The 20193-nt window shown below is 43.1% G+C and overlaps 2 protein-coding genes across 4 annotated transcripts in view; one reads left to right on the top strand and one right to left on the bottom strand.

Moving 5' to 3' along the window:
* BACH2 (BTB domain and CNC homolog 2) overlaps positions 1-8031 on the top strand; it is a 265324-nt gene extending 257293 nt beyond the window's left edge. Inside the window, exons 6-7 of the transcript XR_008314256.1 lie at positions 1-113; positions 5173-8031. The gene's annotated coding sequence lies outside the window, so the exon portion shown is untranslated. The remainder of the gene's footprint in view (positions 114-5172) is intronic.
* Positions 4761-19856, bottom strand: GJA10 (gap junction protein alpha 10). 3 transcript variants are annotated; one of them, XM_053287408.1, is made up of 3 exons: positions 18113-18223; positions 8267-9812; positions 4761-5554 (listed from the first exon to the last, which is right to left on the bottom strand). In XM_053287408.1, the coding sequence occupies exons 2-3, from the start codon at positions 9800-9802 to the stop codon at positions 5516-5518; spliced, it is 1575 nt and encodes a 524-aa protein (XP_053143383.1). In that variant the 5' UTR covers positions 9803-9812; positions 18113-18223; the 3' UTR covers positions 4761-5515. The 3 variants fall into 3 exon arrangements, with proteins under 3 accessions (XP_053143383.1, XP_053143381.1, XP_053143382.1); XM_053287406.1 differs by lacking the exons at positions 4761-5554; positions 18113-18223 and adding an exon at positions 19719-19856 and having other exon boundaries at positions 8222-9812; XM_053287407.1 differs by lacking the exon at positions 4761-5554 and having other exon boundaries at positions 8222-9812.
* Positions 19857-20193: the final 337 nt, after the last annotated feature.

Here is a 20193-nt window from a genome sequence, read left to right as displayed (position 1 = left end):
ACTGGTGTCTCTTGACTCTGAAACTGATATTGTCATCGTTGTCAAAAAAGGAAAAGAAGAAGAAAAATGCAACTTTAAAATCTGGCCTAGAGTCTAACTACATTTTATTTAAGGTCTGGTATCTTAAGCATAGTATAATGAGGAAACTGTAAGTTCTGTCATTGCATCAACACCCACACTGACCAACTGCTATCTTCTTCTACCTGCAGAATTAAGTCTCCATCCCCTGATCACACCTTTGTTTTAAAGTCTAATTCATGCTTTCATATTCATCACTCTGTGACTTACTATTCTGTGCCAACGCTCAGAACTGCAAATGCTGTTTATATGCACTATATATGATTATATTGTAGAGTGAATTCTTTAAATCACATGTTAGAATCCTACTGTACCTTCCTTTCACAGATGTAGGCTGTGGTTCTCAGACTTCATTTGTTGTATCTCCTGCTTCAAACACAGCATCTTCCCATAGATATAAGTACATGAAACAATAGAGTCATGCACAGTGATCAGTACAATTCTTTGCCAAGGCAGAACTGAGAGCTGTGGCTCCTTTGTTTAATCTGGAGACATGCTTACCTGCCTGCTAGCTTCAAATACACAAATTAAGTGGACATGGTTGGAGATCTCAAGGTGCATCTCAGGTATATATGTTAGTAAAGGGGCTTGCAATTTGCAAGCATTCCTCCAAATATCAGTCTCTCTCTCTCTCTGTTACTCTAGTCTTTTATTTTCTCTATGAGTTTTTCCTTTTCCTTTAAAAAAAATTAAGTAATGAATTTTCCTGGAGTTTAGGATTTTTATTTTATTTTAATTTTTTTTACAGTCTGGACAATGTCTAGACCCTACCAGTGAAAACAGCATGTTTCTATCTTTTATGGTTTGGTCTGGGAGTTTCATGCCAATAAGTGAGGGAGGCCCATCAGCTTTAGATAGACAGACATTAAATAGACAAACATTAGATAGACAGACAGACAAAATATTAGATAATAGTGAGGAATCTACTGAGCTCCAGACTGGGGGAAAACCCTTTTATAGGAAAGGCTCTTCACAGTTTCCAAGCCTACAACCCCAGATTTCTGCTGAGAGTGAAAATGCACGGTTTTGCAACCGTACGTGGGGTGGTAGAAGGTGGGGAAGTGAAGACAAGGACCACGTGTGACCCCTATGCCTTAAGAGATCTGCCTGGTAGACCAGCTCGCTTCCCAAGAGAGCTCTCTCGGGATCTCTCCTCTTGCGGCCTCTCTGTTTCAGTCCTTCACTCCCAACCTGACTGGGATCTTCCTGGGCAAAATGGTCTGTCAGACTCTAGCAGGGAGAAATATGAAGGCAGGGGAGAGTGACTGAAGAGGCTGTGAGGCGCTGGAAGATAGGGCAGTGAAGACAAGGGACCGAGGTGACCCTCCCCCATGCCATAAAGCTTTTCCTTAATGGCTAGGACTTTTCCCCTATCAGCAAAAATAAAAAAATCATGTTTGAAACTCACACACAGACAGACTTTTTCACATGTATTGATACCAGAAAATGGGTGGACCTTGTAAACAGCATGTTTGTCTTGTAAAGCAGCAGGTTTCTCACCTGTGTCAGTTAGTGTGGCAGAGATTAAGATAACTTTTTCACAACTCTCCACCTTAGGGAGAAAAAAGTAAATCCTGCCTACAGAATTGGGTGATCCTATCCTGGGTTCTGTTCTGTTTATAATTCACACCCTATGGTTAGCGAGGGGAAACACTGCTTTGCAACACAGGCGGTCGTCTAATCACATGATAGTGACTACCCCACATTCTAAATCCTACATTACATCTAATATTTAAATCTAGGGTAGAGAATGTGTGTTTTCCCATTCAGATTATCATTTGTACAAGTGTAGAGGAATCTAATCATGCAACAGCATCAGACTGTCCATCCCACACTGTCAGAATTCTGACAGGGAAACTAATTGATTTCTGCAGTAAAAAGGTCACATTGACTTCAACAGAGGAGCCTCTTTAATTACACTTATTTTATTTTTATTTTATTTGTTTGTTTGTTCGATTTTTAGACTGCCCTTACAAAATTGCTCAGGGCGGTTCACAAACATCAAAGACCCTTTAAAACAATTTAAGAGCACTGGAAGGCCAGGCTCAACAGGTAGGTCTTTAGGGCTCTCCTAAATCCCAATAAAGAATTCAGATTACGGATGTCTGCAGGGAGCACATTCCACAGTCCAGGAGCGGCTACAAAGAAGGCCTGCCTCTGGGTCGCCACCAGACAAGCTGGTGGCAACTGGAGCTGGAACTCCTCAGATGATCTTAGCGTGCGGTGGGGATCAGACCGAAGAAGGCGCTCTAAGGTAACCTGGACCTAAGCCGTTCAGGGCTTTAAAGGTAATAACCAGCACTTTGTATTTTGCTCGGAAACATATCGGCAGCCAGTGCAGCTGTTTTAAGACAGGCACAATATGGTCTCTCCGGGTTACCCCAGAGACTGATCTGGCTGCCACATTTTGAACTAACTGAAGTTTCCGAACTATGTACAAAGGCAGCCCCACATAGAACGCATTACAGTAGTCAAGCCTGGAGTAGGGATGTGCATGGGTCCGGACCGGCATGGGGAGGGGTCTACCTTTAAGGGGGGGTAGAACTTACCCCTCCCGCCGCTCTTACCCCTCCGGTGCTGCGTTTAAAATTGAAGTTTTTGGGGCAGCAGCGTTCCTCCCTGCCACCCCTGCCCCCATTGTTGCCCGGAAGAAGCTGTAATAGAAGCATGCATGCGTGCGCGCACCGCATACGTCACACGCATGCTGTGTGTGATGTATGCGGCGCGCGTATGCGTGCTTCTATTACAGCTTCTTCCGGGCAACGACGGGGGCAGGGGCGGCAGGGAGGAACGCTGCCGCCCCGAAAACTTCAATTTTAAATGCAGTGCCGGAGGGGGAAGAGTGGTGGGAGGGGGAAGTTCTACCCCCCCCCGCTCTTAAAGGTAGACCCCCCCTCGGTGCCGGACCACCGGACCGGTCCGTTTCCGAACCAGTTCGGAGGCCTCCGAACCGGTTCATGCACATCCCTAGCCTGGAGGTTACCAGCTGGTGCACCACTGTTCTGAGGTCATCCTCCTCTAGGAGTGGACGCAGCTGTCGAATCCACCTAAACTGATAAAAAGCACTCCTGGCCACAGCCTCCACCTGAGATACCAGAGTGAGGCCTGGATCCAGGAGTACCCCCAAGCTGCATACCTGCTCCTTCCGGGGGAGTGTAACCTCATCCAGCATAGGGAGATCTAACTCATGCATCCCGCAAATCCTAGCTTGCTAATTTCTCTCTTATTTCCTAGACCTTGCGGGTGGAAGTTTTTGTTTTTACAGTGGGAAAACTCAGTTGGTCAGAGATCATCACTATTTTTCAAGAATGGACCGTTCTAGCAAAAAATCTCTAATATGAGAGCCGTTTCCCACCTCCACACAGTGCTTTGCCAGTGCTGTGTGAGGAAGGGGGCTGTAAGACTAGCAGAGCCCTGTCATTCTCCTGCAACATCTTGGAAGGTGCACACAGAGTGTTGCAAAGTGTAGTCCTTCTCAGCACCTTCCCTACAAAATTCTGTGGGGAAAGTGCTCGGAGGGACTACACTTCTAAGTGTTTCTGTACATAACAACACTGAATGTGACATTGGGGAGGGTACTGGATTGCCAACACTGTAATGATAAATTTCCTTTTCACAAACACTGGAAATTAGATAGTCAAATCTGCCAGTATAAGACCAGAGTTAAGGCTATTTCATTTTGGCTCAAGCTCCACAAAGTCAGGAAATTGGAACCTAAGGCTGATGCCTTAATGGACATGTGATCAGTAATGGTGTTGTGCAGTGTTACAAATTCTCCTGGCTTACAACCTGCCTTCAGTGTATCAAAATGGGTGATCTGAGACATCTTTATTCATGCCAAACACTCTATCCTCTCCATGTTGAGTTGGGCCTCAAAGACCAAGGAAACACAAAGACACGATTCTCACAATCGCCAAAAAGCAGGCTAAGGGAGCTTAGTCCACTTTCTGGCAAGCGTGAGAAACACCGGGCTCACAGACGAGCCTGGTGTCCTCAAAGCGGGTAACCTGTGTATGGAGCCCTCCCCATAGATGAGGTTAGTGGAGCAAGCGCTTCACTAACCCCATCTATTTGATCGTATATTGCCATAGTGTGGCACCGCACCGCGGCAGCACACAAGGAGACCCTCGCCAGGAGGCTGAAACAAGCCTCCCAGCCCTGGGGGTCTCTCCAGGATGCCCCGCACGCTCATGCTGGGCATCTTGGAACTTCTGGGGAGCCACACGGCCCCTGATCCCCACAGCCCCCACCGGCTCCATGATGGATCTGGCCACCCACGGCTTCCTGCCTGATCATCTGCGGGGAGAGCAGGCTAAGCCCACTCTCCCCACTAACCCGTTCTTGGCAAGTCTCACTGATCGTGAGACTCGCCTCTAAGTCTTATTAGGCTGATGTGTCGCTTTGGCTGAAGCTGTATACGCCACACAGTTCTCCTGGCATCATGCAGAGGTGACTGTTCCAACCATGTAGTACTTCACCTTGCCCAGTGCCAGTGGAGCTTGTCTAAGGGAAAGAGAGCCCTGCTGAGCCCCAGCACCATCTTGGAACATGCACACACAGTGCTGGGGCTATTTTTCTTAAAGGGGCCTCCCCACGCTGCAAAACACAGCATTAAACGGAGGTCAGTGCAAAGAGAAATGGCACTTACATTGAAAGTTTTTGCTAAAAGTGGCCCCTTCTTGAAAAACAGTGAATATCACTGAAACACAAATGAGGCTGAAAAATGAAAATGATTGCTTGGGGGATATTTTGCATGGCTACTGGAATAAAGAAAAAAGTTCTGTTTCACATTTCTTTAAAAGCATTTGGTCCATGTTTATTAACATTTCAGGAAACAGTGAATAACAAGGTAATGCTGATTCCTTTAAAGACCACAGGATTCAGTCTGACAAGACTTGGTGGGGCAGCTGCATATCCTTGAGATGAATTTAGACTTCTTTGTTACTCATGTAGCATTGAACTATAAAGTCACTGCATCTGCTTTCATCTTTTATTCATTGAGTCCTGGGGTGTTCAGAGATTGGCAGGGAAGTGCACCTTTCAGAAAGCAGTCTCATCTGACTAACCCATCTTTACAAATGTCTTGTGTCTTAGCCTTGAAGTTGCATGGCAGTCCTACAAATCAAGATATACCTCCCATAGTCGTCTCTGCAGAACAGAAAGCTGTTTCGTAGCAGTGGCACATACTAACCAGCTTCTGCCACTCACACAAGAAAGGAAACACTCTTGAAGCACGTTTTGGATCGCCAACAGCTGCCAGGATGCATTGCAACATGTGCTAGTCTGAAAGAACAAATTCTGGACACGTAGCTGTCTACCTTGAACTGTTTAGCTTTAGGAGGCAAGGGAAAGAACTGCTTTTCAGCTTTATGATGGCGATTGTGTTGTGGAGGTGGTGGGCTTGTTACTGTGCTTTAGCGTTGCTACTAAACTGGCATTATTTTTTCATGATAGATGATAATTCTAGTAGCACGTTCTGAAAGATAAAAGAGAGAAAGAGTGGGGGCTGAGTTGGCTGATAGGGGAAACAAGAACCTCCACGCAATGTTTAATCTCAATAGCCCTACAGATCACTTCTGTTAATTATAGCTTGTGTGGTTGTAAATCCTGATCCTAGAGACCAGGACTTCATCTTCAGAACTTGAAGGATCATCCATTAGCTATGACTTGTAGTTATGTAGGGGAGATTATTTATTTTATTTTATTTTATTTCTCAAATATGTGTACCGCCCAAACTTCCATCTCCAGGCGGTTTACATCAACATAAAACAGATTAAAAATAAAAACCTTAAAACAATTTAAAACTACAGTCCAGGAGAGAGTCTCTGAGTGGCATAGCAGAGCCTGTCCAACTCTGTCTCATTCCCTAAGCAACAGAATCAATCACACTTCAGTTGCAGCAGTGCTGAGCAGTACCTGCACCCCTGCTGCTTAAGCCAATGAGCTTAAGTGTATTGTATGGTTCCTTACAGGTCACCAATACAAAGCTCATGCAATACAAACAGTTACAAAAACTGTTTGTATTGCATCGTTCCTTATAGGTCCCCTGTGAAAGAACCATCTGTTGCCCAGCTATTCTTGGGTCACATTCAATCATTAAAATACTTCTTGCATAAAAAGTGGAGTTCAGTCCTACAACTGAATAGCATGTAATATAATGTTATGTTTACTTATTTGCAAAAAACTAATCAAAATAACATTTTTCCGAATGATAAACCTAATAAGAAAGGCTCATGGCCTATCGAGCTCAGTATCCTATTTTTGAAAGCAAACAGACATACTTAATTGCTATTAAGTATGCAACTCTTAATAGTTGCAATCTTCAGTGAGCTGTTTGGAGAACAAAGCTTTTTATGGGTTATTCTATTCCTTGGCATCTACTGTATTAGAGTCATCTTGAACTATGGTGACTTCCTGTCTACCAAGAATTTCTTTCTTTATTTTATAAACTCAGGTATAATTTTGGTCCACTGTTATTCCTGCAAGCAGAGAGTTTAAAAAGTCAGCTGTGCAACGTGTGTGTGTGGCGGGGAAACATGTACTCTCCGAACCACAGTTAAACTGTTCCTCGTAAATGCTTAACTCTCTCCCACTAAAAGCAGTGGGACTTAAAAGTGCATACATATTGGCTAGATTATGCCTTGTGATTCCCGCCCCGCTTTGTATATAAATTTTATTGGGTACCTTTTTGTACCACTGTTATGTGATAGAGTAAGCGACCAATCTATATGAACTGCTTCCGATCCATTTCTGAATGTATATACATCAGTTGTGGTCTAGATATGCTCAGTTCCTAAATGATTGTATCCTCATACTACTGTATATTAGGACATAATGAATTCCAGTCTATAGACAATTCACAAGGCAATGTTGCTTACAAGAGGAGTACTGTCATCTATAAAAGAAATGCATGTGTCATGTTGAGCCTGTAGTGGTTTTGATTATCTAGTATACTCTGGAGCAAAGTAGAACCCACCTGCTTTCATTACAAAACACAGTACTGACGCAGCTTCTCCCCCCACACCCCCGCTACATATCAATATCCAAAATACCTAATGTCTCATTTGAAAAGTAAGAGCATGAACATCAAGATTCTATTCTGGCTGACAAAGAAATCAGTATAAACAATTCATACTAGCAATCCCAGCAGCGTTTCAGCACTGCCATTTTTGCCTAGTCATCCAATGGCAAAACCCGCCTTCTACTGAGTCAGGTCATTCATTCATCTAGGTCATTCTTGACTGTACTGACAGGCAGAGGCTCTCCAGAGTTTCAGGCAGGAGTCTTGCCCAATCCGATCTGGAGATGTCAATGACTGAACCTGGGACGTTCTGCACGGAAAAAGATGAGTTCTGCCAGAGAGCAGGGCTCCTCTTTTGTGGTTTGCTTTTCATTTCTTAGTGCAATTTGCTTTCTCTTTAAAATCACCACTAAATATGACACTGGGGGGGATATTTGCTGGCCAACACTACATTTCCTTTTCGCAAACAATGGAAATTGTTTCAAGAGTCAAATCTGCCAGTTTGCCAGCATTTACTCATGCTGACATCAGTGGCAACACGGACTGATATTAATGAATGAGGGTTTCCACACAGTGGCAGCTCATTCTGTTGGGCTGCCTGAGACAAATCCACAGTGCACCTTCTCGCCTTGCCCTCTCCCCAGGTGAGCCTGCCTGGCACTGAGTATCTCCACCCACCAGTCTAGGGACCGCCCCTGTTTCCACATAAACGAATAATAAATATATTTGGTTTCATTTTGGAGGGAAAATGTTTATGCCTCAGGTATTCGCCTGTTTCAACATAGCCCTATCTATGGTATCAGAACAGTCTTAGATTTTATTAAACGGTGATGCACATTGATAGCTGCCTGTACTGTCACAGGACAGTTGAGAAACTACATTTTATTTCATGTTATTTTTCTCTAAAAATAAAATTTGTACATTTTTCATGCTGTCTGAATTCCATACAATTTTGTTTTACTTTGTTTAAACATAGGATTTTTGCTGAAACAAAGATCTTTCTCAAACGTTTTTCTTGATATGAAAGAATTCAGAAAATATTTCTGCTACATTGAACATAATTTCAGACTAGCCAGAAAAAGCCCAATGTCTGAGCTAAGGTTTATGCTAAGGAGCAATAACTCACACTAGCAGGGTATAGAGGGAAGGCCGCTTGGGTCTACTTGCCATTGACATTCTGCGTCCCATTGTGGAAGGAGGTGGAGGGGCGATAGGAGAACTGCTATCGTCTCTGCCTTTAGCCTCTGAGCCTGAGCCATTCCGTGAGTCTGAGGTCTCTGAGTCGGTGTCCAGTTGGCTCTCTGACAATACTCTTGACAAAAAGCTGGACTTGCGGTTATTCTGATAATGTCCACTATCTGGAGAGTCGCAGCGATCATCTCCTAAGTCTCTGCAGCTGACCACTCGGCTGTGCTTTCGAAGAACATTGCAGGTGGCCTGAGGGCTGTCTGTATGACTAGAGATAATGGAAGCCTTAGGAGCATGCTGAGGGGTCTTGGGCTGCTCCTGGGCATCATTTTTTTGATAACTGTTGGTTCTCTGCTGGGTGGGCTGCTGAGCCTCCTCACTGCTGGAAGAAGTATTCTGATGTTGATAATCGTGTCGCTGACCGGTGAGGTTTGGGAGGTGGCGGGAGAGCTGTCTGGGGTGTTGCTCATGCTCCCGAGGGTGTTCCAGATGTCTGTAGAGGTGATGGAGTTGGCCCTGGTGTTGATTTGGCCTGCTTCTTTGGTTGCTGCACCATGGTGGTTCCATGTTCATTGAGTTCTGGGTTTGTTCAGTAGGTGTATATCCTTCTTCGGGAGTTAAGTAAACTGGCAGACCAACCTGCTGTTCTGGCATCAACTTAAAACTGCCCTGGGGAGATGAATTACTCATGATGCAAACCTGCTGTATCACTGAATTTTTCTTAGAACTGGGGAAATTGGCATCTTCATCAGTAGCTATGAGCTGCTTCTTGGGCTTCCCACAAAGGTTATTTTTAATTTTCTTAATCCCCAAGTGGATAATCTCCAGAATGTTCAGAAACAGAGAAACAGCTGCAATACTGTGCATGAAAACCATGAAGATGGTCTTCTCTGTTGGTCTGGATACAAAACAATCCACAGTGTTAGGGCAAGGTGGTTGAGTGCATTTATAAAGCGGATGCATTTGAAAGCCATATAAAAGATACTGACCTATCATAAAGCCCACTTCTAAAACTGATCGAGTCAGGATATGCAGAATATAGGTCCACAGCAAGGCCCCTTGCAAGGGTGCCTTGTTGACTTTCTTTTGTTCTTCTAACTTCCTGAGCTCCCTCTCTACTTTCCTGTGCTCTTCCAATATAGGCTCAATCTCTTCTAGCTGGGCTCTGAGGTGGGCTTTCTTCCGCTGCCTCTCTTTCTCAAGGGACCTAAGTCTGTAAAGCGCATGCCCCATGTAAACAAGAGAAGGGGATGAGACAAAGATGACCTGAAGTACCCAATATCGGATAAGGGAGATGGGGAAAGCTTTGTCATAACAGATATTACTACAGCCAGGTTGCTCTGTGTTGCAAACGAACTCTGCTTGCTCATCATCCCACACATCTTCAGCAGCTACACCCAGGACCAACATCCGGAATATAAAAAGGATGGTGAGCCAGATTTTGCCGACTATGGTGGAATGGATGTGCACTTCTTCTAGGATGCTGCCCAGCAAGTTCCAGTCCCCCATAGTCATGTGTTCATTTCTGAAATAAAATACCAATGCAATGTTAATGGAATGGCCACTATCAAACTCTGTCACTGATGAAATAAAACTCAGCAGTAGATATATATTAGAAGGTTTACCCACCAGCCTTCTGAAAAAGACATAATCCAGATGTATACTCACACAGATTACCATGTGGATTACTAATCCCAACACCTTTGCTAGTAGCCTCCAACAGTATGTAGCTTGGATATGGAAACTCTCAACACAATGGCAGCAGTCAGTGGCCTGGTTCACACATTTGTTTGAATCTAGTTTTAATGTGGGTTACTGACAATAGCTTGATTGTGTGAACCCATGCCAAGGTGGGTTATGGTCCAAAATGATTTAGATTCCCATCATCACATGGATAACCCACATTAAACCTAGATTCGAATGATTGTGTGAATGAGAGCTATGTCATAAGTTGTTCTAGGCATTATGGGCAAGATGGAGATCACTCACCACAGCAAGGACATTTTCAGTCTCCTTTCTGGGATGAGTGTAACAAAGATACCAACTAGATACAGTAAAATGTAAGTCGTGGAATTGACAGGTATTGTTAGAGAGTTTGGAGGGGACATTTATATATCTACCGCAGCTGTAGTGGAAGTATACAGGTAAGGAGAGCACTCCTAATTAATATTGTCTGGAGACATGGAGTTAAAGTTCTAAATAAAGTAGCATATTTAGGAAATCCATCAGGGGAAAGAGAAGAAGGAAGTCTCTATCCAGTCTCTGCTGGTACTAAGAGTCAATGCCATCAGGAACTGCATCTCCAACACCACTTATCATCATCTTGTGCACCAATCCATGACTCCTGCCTTATCTCAAAGAATCTAGAACTGGTCTCTTGGTAGTGGCTTGGTCAGACCATCTGCAATCATGTCTTGAGTTGGGCAGTACTTCAGCTTAACTAGCCCATCCTCTTGTGCTTCTCGAACATAGAGGTGCTTTGTGTCTATGTGCTTTGTTCGAGACATAGTCCTTTCCATCAGATGCGCCCTTGGTTGTCCTCAAATATTTCAGTTGGGTTTGGTTCATTCCAAAGGCTAACAATAGCAGTAACAGTAAGCATGTCAAGAAGCATGTGGCTTCTTGACATGCTTGGCTAGCTGATACATATTCCACTTCTGTGGATGAAAGCACAACAATTGATTACTTGCAGCTAGTCCAGCTGATGGCTCCACTTCAATAGAATAACAGATTTCTATTTGCAGACTTGTGATTTGTTTTCTGTCCTCAGCTCAACCTGTGTCCATGTATCCCACTAATCTGGGGTTTCTGCTTGCTGGTATCAAGAGTTTGAAGTGCACTGTACCCTTCAGGTATCTTCCCAGACTTTTGACTGTGGTCCAGTCATTCTTGGTTGGTACACTTACTCTTCTGCTCAGATTTCCCATTGCTGCAGCTGTGTCTGGCCTTCTGACTGTTGCTTTGTACAGAAGTTTCCCAATTGCTCTTCTGTATAGACTGTTGTCTGACAATGGCTCACTGTCCTAGTCTTGCTTCAGAAAGTTTGTGTCCATTGGGATACTGACCTCATTGGCTTTTTTCAGACATTCTAGGAGTTACTTTATCTTCTGTTTCTGGTTGAGAAGGTAACTCCCATCCTCTTCTCTTTCTATTTGAATGCCAAGATAATAAGAAAATGCTTCCTAGTTCTTTCACTTCTATGTTCATGTGCTCCACAATCTCATGACTGTCTTGTTTCTTTTCATAGCAAATGATCAAGTCATCAAAATTAGTCAAAACTGAAACTCATCTGTCATTTTTTAATCTTGAATATAGGCAGGGGCCAGACTTTCCTTGCATGAACCTCTCCTTGAGTAACATCTGGTTCAGCTTCTCATTCCATGCTCTAGCAGTTTGCTTCAAGCCATAGAGGCTTTTCTGGAGTTTGTATACATTTCTTCAAATCCTGGGGGCTGCTCCATGTAAATGTCTTTCTCTATTTCTCCATGCAGAAATGCAGTCTTCACATCTAGGTGATCAGCTTGCATCTTTCTTGCTGCCACTCTTCTGAGAAGTATTCTTTTTGAACTATGCTTTGGGACAGGTGCAAATGTCTCATCATAGTCTTCACCATATTTTTGAGAGTATCTCTTGGCTACTGATTTGGCTTTGTAGTGTTCGATGTCTCCTTCTGCATTGTATTTGGTTTTGAAGAGCCATTTGTATCCTTCTTTCAGAGGGTAGTTCCACAAATGTCCAAGTTTTATTTTTGTGTAGAAATTCTATCTCTTCTTCTGCAGCTTTTCTCCAGTTTTTAGCTTCATGCATTGGTAGTCTTTCAATGTCTTCTGATGTGCAGAGTTCCTGGGTCTCTTCCTTTCTGGCCATGTGGGAGAGTCTCCTGGGTGGAACTCCTTTGTTGGGTCTTTGTGAGCATCTCATTTCTGGCTCAACTTCTGCTTGACCTTCTGGTTCTGGTTGGCTGGTTAGCTCCGGGCTTATAGGGAAATTTCTTCTCTTAGTTCTTTTTCCATCTGGATCTCTAGTCCAATTTCTGACACTTCACTTGTGGTTGACCTTTGTCTTTCATCAAAGTACACTACATTGCGTATTCTCACTATTCCAGTGGCAACATCAAGGATTCTGTATCCTTTTCCTCCTAGTGTATATACAGAGAGTATTCCTCTTTCACATCTGCAGTTCAGATTATTTCTTTTCTCTTTAGTAACATATGTACATGTTTTTGATCCAAACATTCTGATATGTCCTAAGTTGGGTTTGTTCATAATTCAAAAGTTTGCTTTGGTTGGCAGTCTGTTCTGTAGGTAACTGGCAGTCATGACTGCTTCTCCAAAAATTTCTTGCCAATCCTGCAACATGCACCTTGTCATCTCTAGTAGGGAATAATTCTTTCTTTCTGAATGCCATTCTGCTGTGGGGTGTAAGGCACTGTTCATTCATGTCCAGTGCCTAGTTCCTTTAGATAATTGGCCGTTTCCTTTGATGTAAACTCTCCCCCATTATCAGTTCTTAGTCTTTGAGGTTTCTTGCCAAACTGATCACTATTGCAACATGCTCCTTAGCTTTCTCCAAAACTTGTTTTTCTCTTTTAGTGTATAAGTAAAAGTGTATCTGTAGCAATCAATGAGAATCAAGAAATATCCATTTCCTCCTGATAATTCAACTTGCATTGGTCCACAAACATCACTATGAATCAACTCTAGGGGGCACTGTGACTCTTTGTTTTGTGGTAAAAGCTTTTATTGATTCCTTTGCTTTTCAAACAGCACAAGCATCGTGAGTTGTTACTTTTGCAGTGCTGAACTCTCAAGCCTTTTGCTAAATTCCCCTTCTCAAATTGAAAATTACTTTAACTTCTCTACATCCTAATCTTGGTTGCCACAATTTTCCACAATGTTTATGCAAAAATTATTTTGCAACATTGGCTTTCTCGTTAATGCAATCAATCTCAAACAAGCAACTTACTTTTAAAGAACCTCTCTTTAAAAACTCCTGTTTGTCTCTGATGTAACAGTAATCATTCTTGAATTTTACTTCATAGCCTCTGCACATGGCATATTTGACTGAAACTGCTTTCAAGTGCAGGGACATAAAGAGCTCCCTCAGTTCTCAGGGTTATGCTTCTTTCCTTTGGCAGCTTAAATCTGATTTTTGCTTTCCCTCTGTGTTCTGTAATGATCTTTCTAACATGTGCCAGACTTACTGGGGGTTTATAATTCAAGTCCAACTTACTGAACAGTTCCTTGTCTTTAATCAGATTTGCAGTTGTACCACGATCAACAACTAGACTTCCATAGTCACTTCTGCAATCACTTTCAGGAAGTTCCAGATTTTTAGAATTTTCTGAGTATATTCCATATCCCCATTCTGCTCTTTTTAAAAATTATGTGCGTACCCATTAGCCCTGGGTTTCCCCCCCTGGTTTGAAGAGATTCTGGTGATGAGTCATCCCTCTTGGAATTTCTTTCAGCAGGGTGATTGTGTTCCGAGGACAATTCACTTGCAAATGGCCTGGCTTCCTACACAGCCAACAGACCTTGCTCCTTTGTTTGGTGTGAAATGCTGTAACCTGATTCTTTTGGTCAGAGACTTCACTAGAGGCTGCATCTGATCTCATATCAAAATCCTGAAGTCTACAAATCACAAATTCCAAATCAATATCCTCTTTTGATTCCAAAACAAAATGTATCACTTGAAATATTTCAGGCAAATTATTCAAAATACATCCAACTATTGCTTCATCTGGGAGTCTTACATTTTCTTGTGCACATCTCCTTGCAATGTCTAGGATCTGATTAACAGGCTCAGTTAAATTCTGTCCTTCTCTGAGTTTCATATTACACAGTCTGGCAATGAGATCAATGCTAGTATTAATTGTCTTTAAAACAGGCGTTTTAAAGTCTCCCAAGCTTCCTTAGCCATCCTGGTCTTTTTCAAACGCACAATGATTGGGTCACTCACGTGCAAGCAGATGAGTCCATAGACTTTTCTGTTTTTAGCATCCCATGCCGCTTGTTCTCCAACAATTTCAGGTCTCTCCTCTTGCAAGATGCTTTCCAGACAAGATGTTTTTTTAGGGATGGAGGCTAAAGAACTGAGTCACATAGAAGTGGCAAAAGAGATGATGTTCTAAACTGTCTGGAAAAACTGAAAACTAACAAATCACCAGGGCCAGATGGCATCCATCCAAGAGTCCTCAAAGAAATCAAATGTGAAATTGCCAGCCTCCTTGCTAAAATATATAACTTATTCCTGCAATCGGGCTCTGTACCAGAGCACTGGAAAGTAGCAAATGTAACACCGATTTTCAAAAAGAGATCCAGGGCAATCCAGGAAATTACAGGCCGGTTAGTTTAACGTCCATTCCATGAACATTGATGGAAAGCATCCTCAAGGATAAAATTGTAAAGCACCTAGAAGAACAGACCCTGCTGGGAGTGAGCCAGCATGGCTTCCACAAAGGTCAATCTTGCCTCACCAACCTTTGGGGGTTCTTTGAGAGTGTCAACGAGTGTGTGGATCAAGGTGATCCAGTTGACATAGTATATCTGGACTTCCAAAAAGCTTTCGACAAAGTTCCTCATCAAAGACTCCTGAGGAAACTTAGCGATCATGGGATAAGGGGACACGTACATGTGTGGATTGCTAACTGGTTGAAGGACAGGAAACAGAGGGTAGGTATAAATGGAGAGTTTTCACAATGGAGGGAAGTAAGAAGTGGGGTCCCCCAAGGATCTGTACTGGGACTGGTGCTTTTTAATTTATTCATAAATGATCTAGAAGCAGGAATAAGCAGTGCGGTGGCCAAATTTGCAGATGATACCAAACTCTTTCAGATAGTGAAATCCAAAACAGATTGTGAGGAGCTTCAAAAGGATCTCTTCAAATTTTGTGAGTGGGCGACAAAGTGGCAAATGCGGTTCAGTGTTGGCAAGTGTAAAGTGATGCACATTCAGACAAAAAACCTCAACTTCAAATATACGCTGATGGGATCTGAGCTATCAGTGACTGACCAGGAGAGGGATCTTTGGGTCGTGGTGGACAGCTTGTTGAAAGTGTCAACTCAATGTGCGGCAGCTGTGGAAAAGGCCAATTCCATACTAGGGATCATTAGGAAGGGGATTGAAAATAAAACGGTTAATATTATAACGCCCTTACACAAAACGATGGTGCGGCCACACCTGGAGTACTTCATACAATTCTGGTCACCACATCTTAAAAATGACATTGTTGAACTGGAGAAGATACAGAAGAGGGCAACCAAGATGATCAGGGGCCTAGAGCACCTTTCTTATGAGGCAAGACTACAACACCTGGGACTTCTTAGTTTAGAAAAAAGATGACTGCGGGGAGATATGATAGAAATCTATAAAGTCATGCATGGTGTGGAGAAAATGGATAGAAAGATATGAGAGGGAGAAGAACACAAGAACCAGGGGTAATCCCATGAAATTTATTGCCAGGAAATCTAGGACCAACAAATGGAAATACTTTTTCACACAATGCATTATCGGCTTGTGGAATTCTCTGCCACAAGAAATGGTGACAGCCAACAGCCTAGATGGCTTTAAGAAGGGTTTAGATAAATTCATGGGGGACAGGTCTACCAATGGCTACTAGTCTGAGGGCTATAGGCCACCTTCAGCCTCAAAGGCAGGATGCCTCTGAGTACCAGTTGCAGGGGAGTAACAGCAGGAGAGAGGGCACGCCCTCATCTCCTGCCTGTGGCTTCCAGCGGCATCTGGTGGGCCACTGTGTGAAACAGGATGCTGAACTAGATGGGCCTTGGGCCTGATCCAGTTGGGCTGTTCTTATGTTCTTATGACCCTGAGCCACAAGAAAAGACTCCATCCTGAATGACCACGTTTCAAAATGAAATCCATCCAGCCTCAGAATTACCAGCTGCCCCTGTGCTGTTGTCACCACGGTGAAAAAGTTCTTTGTGTTTTCTCTGAAAATCCTTTCCCAATCAAGCAGGATTTCCACCGACTTACTGTGCCTCTTTGTCTGCTTTCCCTGGGCTTTGTTTGCCTTTGGGTGCGTTCTCTGGTTTCACCATCTTATTTATTTCTTATTTCTCTGTGTAAACCACCCTGAGCCATTTTTGGAAGGGCGGTATAGAAATCAATCAATCAAATAAACAAACAAATAAATAAATAACCTAGTTAGAGAGCTTGGAGGGGAGGTTTATTTATCCAGCCAGCTGCTGCAGAAGTGTACAGGTAAGGAGAGCATTGCTAATTAATATTGTCTGGAGAAATGGAGTGAAAGTTCTAAATAAATTAGTTTATTTAGGAAATCCATCATGGAGATAGATTAAGGCCCACCATGCCTTTCAGCTGGTTACATAGCAAGAGAGGAAGGGAGAAGAAGGAAGTACAGAAGTTTTCTAGGTGAGAGGATGAAACCCGAGACTATCAGTCTAACAAAGGGGATGTAGACTAGAGAAAGGGTAGTCAGGGAGAAGATTCCATTGCTCACTATCTCTGCCCCTAGAGGTGAATAGGGATGCTGGTGCTAATAGTTGATGCCATCAGGAGCTGCATCTCTAACAGGTATGACCCTCTGTTTTAATCTTTCCTTGTCTCAAACAAGAATTAGATGTGCAAATGCCTGTCAAAAAAGGTATGTATCTTGTAGTGCACTTATGGTATTTCTTGATTTTATTCCAATTTAGCGGTTGCAACTTACAACAATCAGGCCCAGCCTTCTCCCTCCTCCTAGATTTCACCCAAACCCTCTTTCAAATTTACTGAGCCCCAGGCCACCCTGACAACATTGTCACTGTTTTTGCTTTGCAAGAACATCCAAGAACATTTGCAGTGAGAGAGAATTGAACCTGCTCTCCCAAGTCTTATGGATTTTGCTATACATTCAATACTTATAGAGATATTAATTATACGGTAATTAATGAGTCTTCAAACCTGCCTGACTGTTAATATTGTATGGAGAATAACTGTACTGACTTTTGCAGCTTGTTTTGGGGTAGAGGAGTGAGTGAATGAGGTTTCTTTAAACAACTGAGGTCTTTAAAGATAATAGAGGCTATAAGGCCCTAATATACTATGACTGTATTATCTGACACTCATCCAGTCCGGTGGATGTAGTAGCAAAAGGGGGAGCAGGCAATATTTTAGGGTAGGGGGTTGCCCACTACCCCTTGCTGCCCCTTATAGTTATCCCTGGCCCGGAAAATCTTTCTTTTGCACTACACTTCCTTGCCAATTGGTGCAAAGGAAAAGGAGGAAACTTTGAGTAGACAGTGCCCAGAAAGAGATGGATTAATGAATCAAGGGGGGCTAATCCAGATTCACATTCTAGGGCACCATGAATTGTATAAAGTCATTACATAAGCGGCCCTTGGCAATAGCCCCACAGACAAATGCATTGCCACAAAATAATGGGCCCTTTCAAGTTGGGCAACCAATTAACATTTTAAATAACCACACAGCTGCCAGCACTCTTTTTCCATCTGATTATCAGATATTTGGTGTTGTCTGGGTTGTAAGGTTTTTGCCAAAGAAGCTCCGCAATGGATATGGCAACCCTTTATGACATTTATACCAGGAAGGCGACCTTCTGGAAAGGTTCTGAGGAAAAAGCAGTAACATGTTCCCCATAATTTTGTGCCTCTGTCATCATTGATGTCCTTTATTACAGCAAGTTTTCATCGGTAAGTGTGTTAGGATATAATTTCAAGGACGTTTATAGTAGTAGTGGCGCAGCGGGGAAGCAGCTTGCCTAGGGAGCAAGAGGCTGTTAGTTCGAATCCCCGCCAGTGTGCTTCCTAGACTGTGTCTAGTAAATATATATATTTGTAGTCACCTATATTGGGCAGCAGCGATACAGGAAGGTGCTGGAGGCAGATGCTCACTTCTGTGACAACGGCAAAGGCATCATCTCATACTACACAGGAAGAAGGCAATGGTAAACCACTCCTTTATTCTACCAAGAAAACCACATGGCTCTGTGGCCACCAGGAGTCAACACTGACTCAACGGCACAATCTTTCCTTTCCTTTTGTAGTAGTAGTAGTAGTAGTAGTAGTAGTAGTTTATTTTCAGTCACTGACCAGAAAAATACAGATACATAAAATTCATAAAAACATTTAAAAAGAAAAAATCCATCACAGGTTATAATGATAGCTATCTTCAGTAGACAGTAGTGTTCGACTATTCATGACACGGTCTTATGAAGTCTACCGGCAATTAGGCAGAACTTGGCAACTACATGAGAGATCTTGTCATTGTGATCTGATAAAAGGTTAAGTAGTTAGAAAGCACCAGAACAGTCTCAAAGATTTGGCAAATATGGGGCAATATAGTCCCTGTAAAAACTACAGTACGATAGCACATGCACTGTGGTTCGATAGCTCCAAATCACAGGGGCAGAATCTCTCTGCAAATGGGACTTTGTTAAATCTTCCTTTGAGCACAGCAGTGTGCAAAATGTTAAACCGAGCCGGAGTAAATACCCTGCAATACTTTACTATTGTGATCTAATTGCGGTATCTAGCGGGGTGTGTAATCAAGATCTGGCTACCTAACTGCTCCTCTTGGGATAAGGCCTTGATAAGGCCTGTCATTCTAGTACATCCAAGACTCTTTGATAGAGCACTGACTTGGCCTGGTCAAAGCCCATTGCTGTTAAGGCTTGCGATAATAGGCCATTGGTAAGCAACTTCTGCTTAAGTGAACGTTCCCATTTAGAAGTGAACTTGTCTGCCAGCATCAGCAGTGTCAGCCCCAGAGGATAATTGACTTGAGCTAGAACTTAAAGACAGAGAGCCAAAACTTCATTTCTACCCTGAGGAGCCCAGCCTTGAGCTAAAAGACTGCACTGGGGACACTGTGAGCTGTTGGGAAGTTTATGAATGCTGTATTTTAGTGCAAAATCTTTTGCTGGTGTGCACGGACAAAAACTGCACAAAATTTGTAATAGCAAGAATATTGTCTTTACAGGAGAACCTCATTACTCGTGGGGGTTCTGTTCCTCACTTACTCACTTACTTACTCACCTACTTACTTGAGGAGAGGAGAGCTGGTCTTGTGGTAGCAAGCATGACTTGTCCCCATAGCTAAGCAGGGTCTGCCCTGGTTGCATCTGAATGGGAGACTTGATGTGTGAGCACTGCAAGATATTCCCCACAGGGGATGAACCCGCTCTGGGAAGAGCAGAAGGTTCCAAGTTCCCTCCCTGGCTTCTCGAAGATAGGGCTGACAGAGATTCCTGCCTGCAACCTTGGAGAAGCTGCTGCCAGTCTGTGAAGACAATACTGAGCTAGATAGACCAACGGTCTGACTCAGTATATGGCAGTTTCCCATGTTCCCATGTACTGCCATAATGGTTCCAAAATAGAGGGGAATTTTTTTTAAGTTGCAAAACAGCCCCCAAACAGTCCGAAACAGCCCCAAAATGACCCCAGACTCACTGTGGTGTGCTTCATGGGTCCCCAGTGTGCCCAGGAATGCCATCCAAAGAGTGAAATGTCCCTGAAAACTGTGAAAAATCATAGGAAGAAGTCCATTTTAAAAAAATGAACCACAAAATGACTCCTCCTGCCTCCTCTTGGGCTCTGTGAAACAAAATGGCAGCTGGAAGTGACCTCCGTGTTTATTTCTAGCCCTCTAGGAACAGTGGATACATGGGTTTTAACCCCTTCATATCCACAGATACTGAAAAAGGGTATGAATGAGACACTCCATGGATATGCGGAACCGTGAGTAGTAGTTCGTCAAATGACAAGATTTCCTGTATAAATATATTCAAAATTCAACATATTCATTCACAGCACAAAAATATCAAGGAGCGATCACCTCTGGTGAACTAAAGAGTTGCGGAATGTCACCCATTGCTTGAAAAATGGAGGCATGCATTAAGAGCATAGTCAAATCTGACCAAAGATG

This window comes from Hemicordylus capensis, chromosome 1, assembly GCF_027244095.1.
Source record: "Hemicordylus capensis ecotype Gifberg chromosome 1, rHemCap1.1.pri, whole genome shotgun sequence".
Taxonomy (NCBI): domain Eukaryota; kingdom Metazoa; phylum Chordata; class Lepidosauria; order Squamata; family Cordylidae; genus Hemicordylus; species Hemicordylus capensis.
This window is presented reverse-complemented; position numbering and strand designations above follow the sequence as displayed.

Coding starts and splice junctions, on each gene's coding strand:
- GJA10 (XM_053287406.1), bottom strand. CDS start 9,802: ATGACTATGGGGGACTGGAACTTGCTGGGCAGCATCCTAGAAGAAGTG.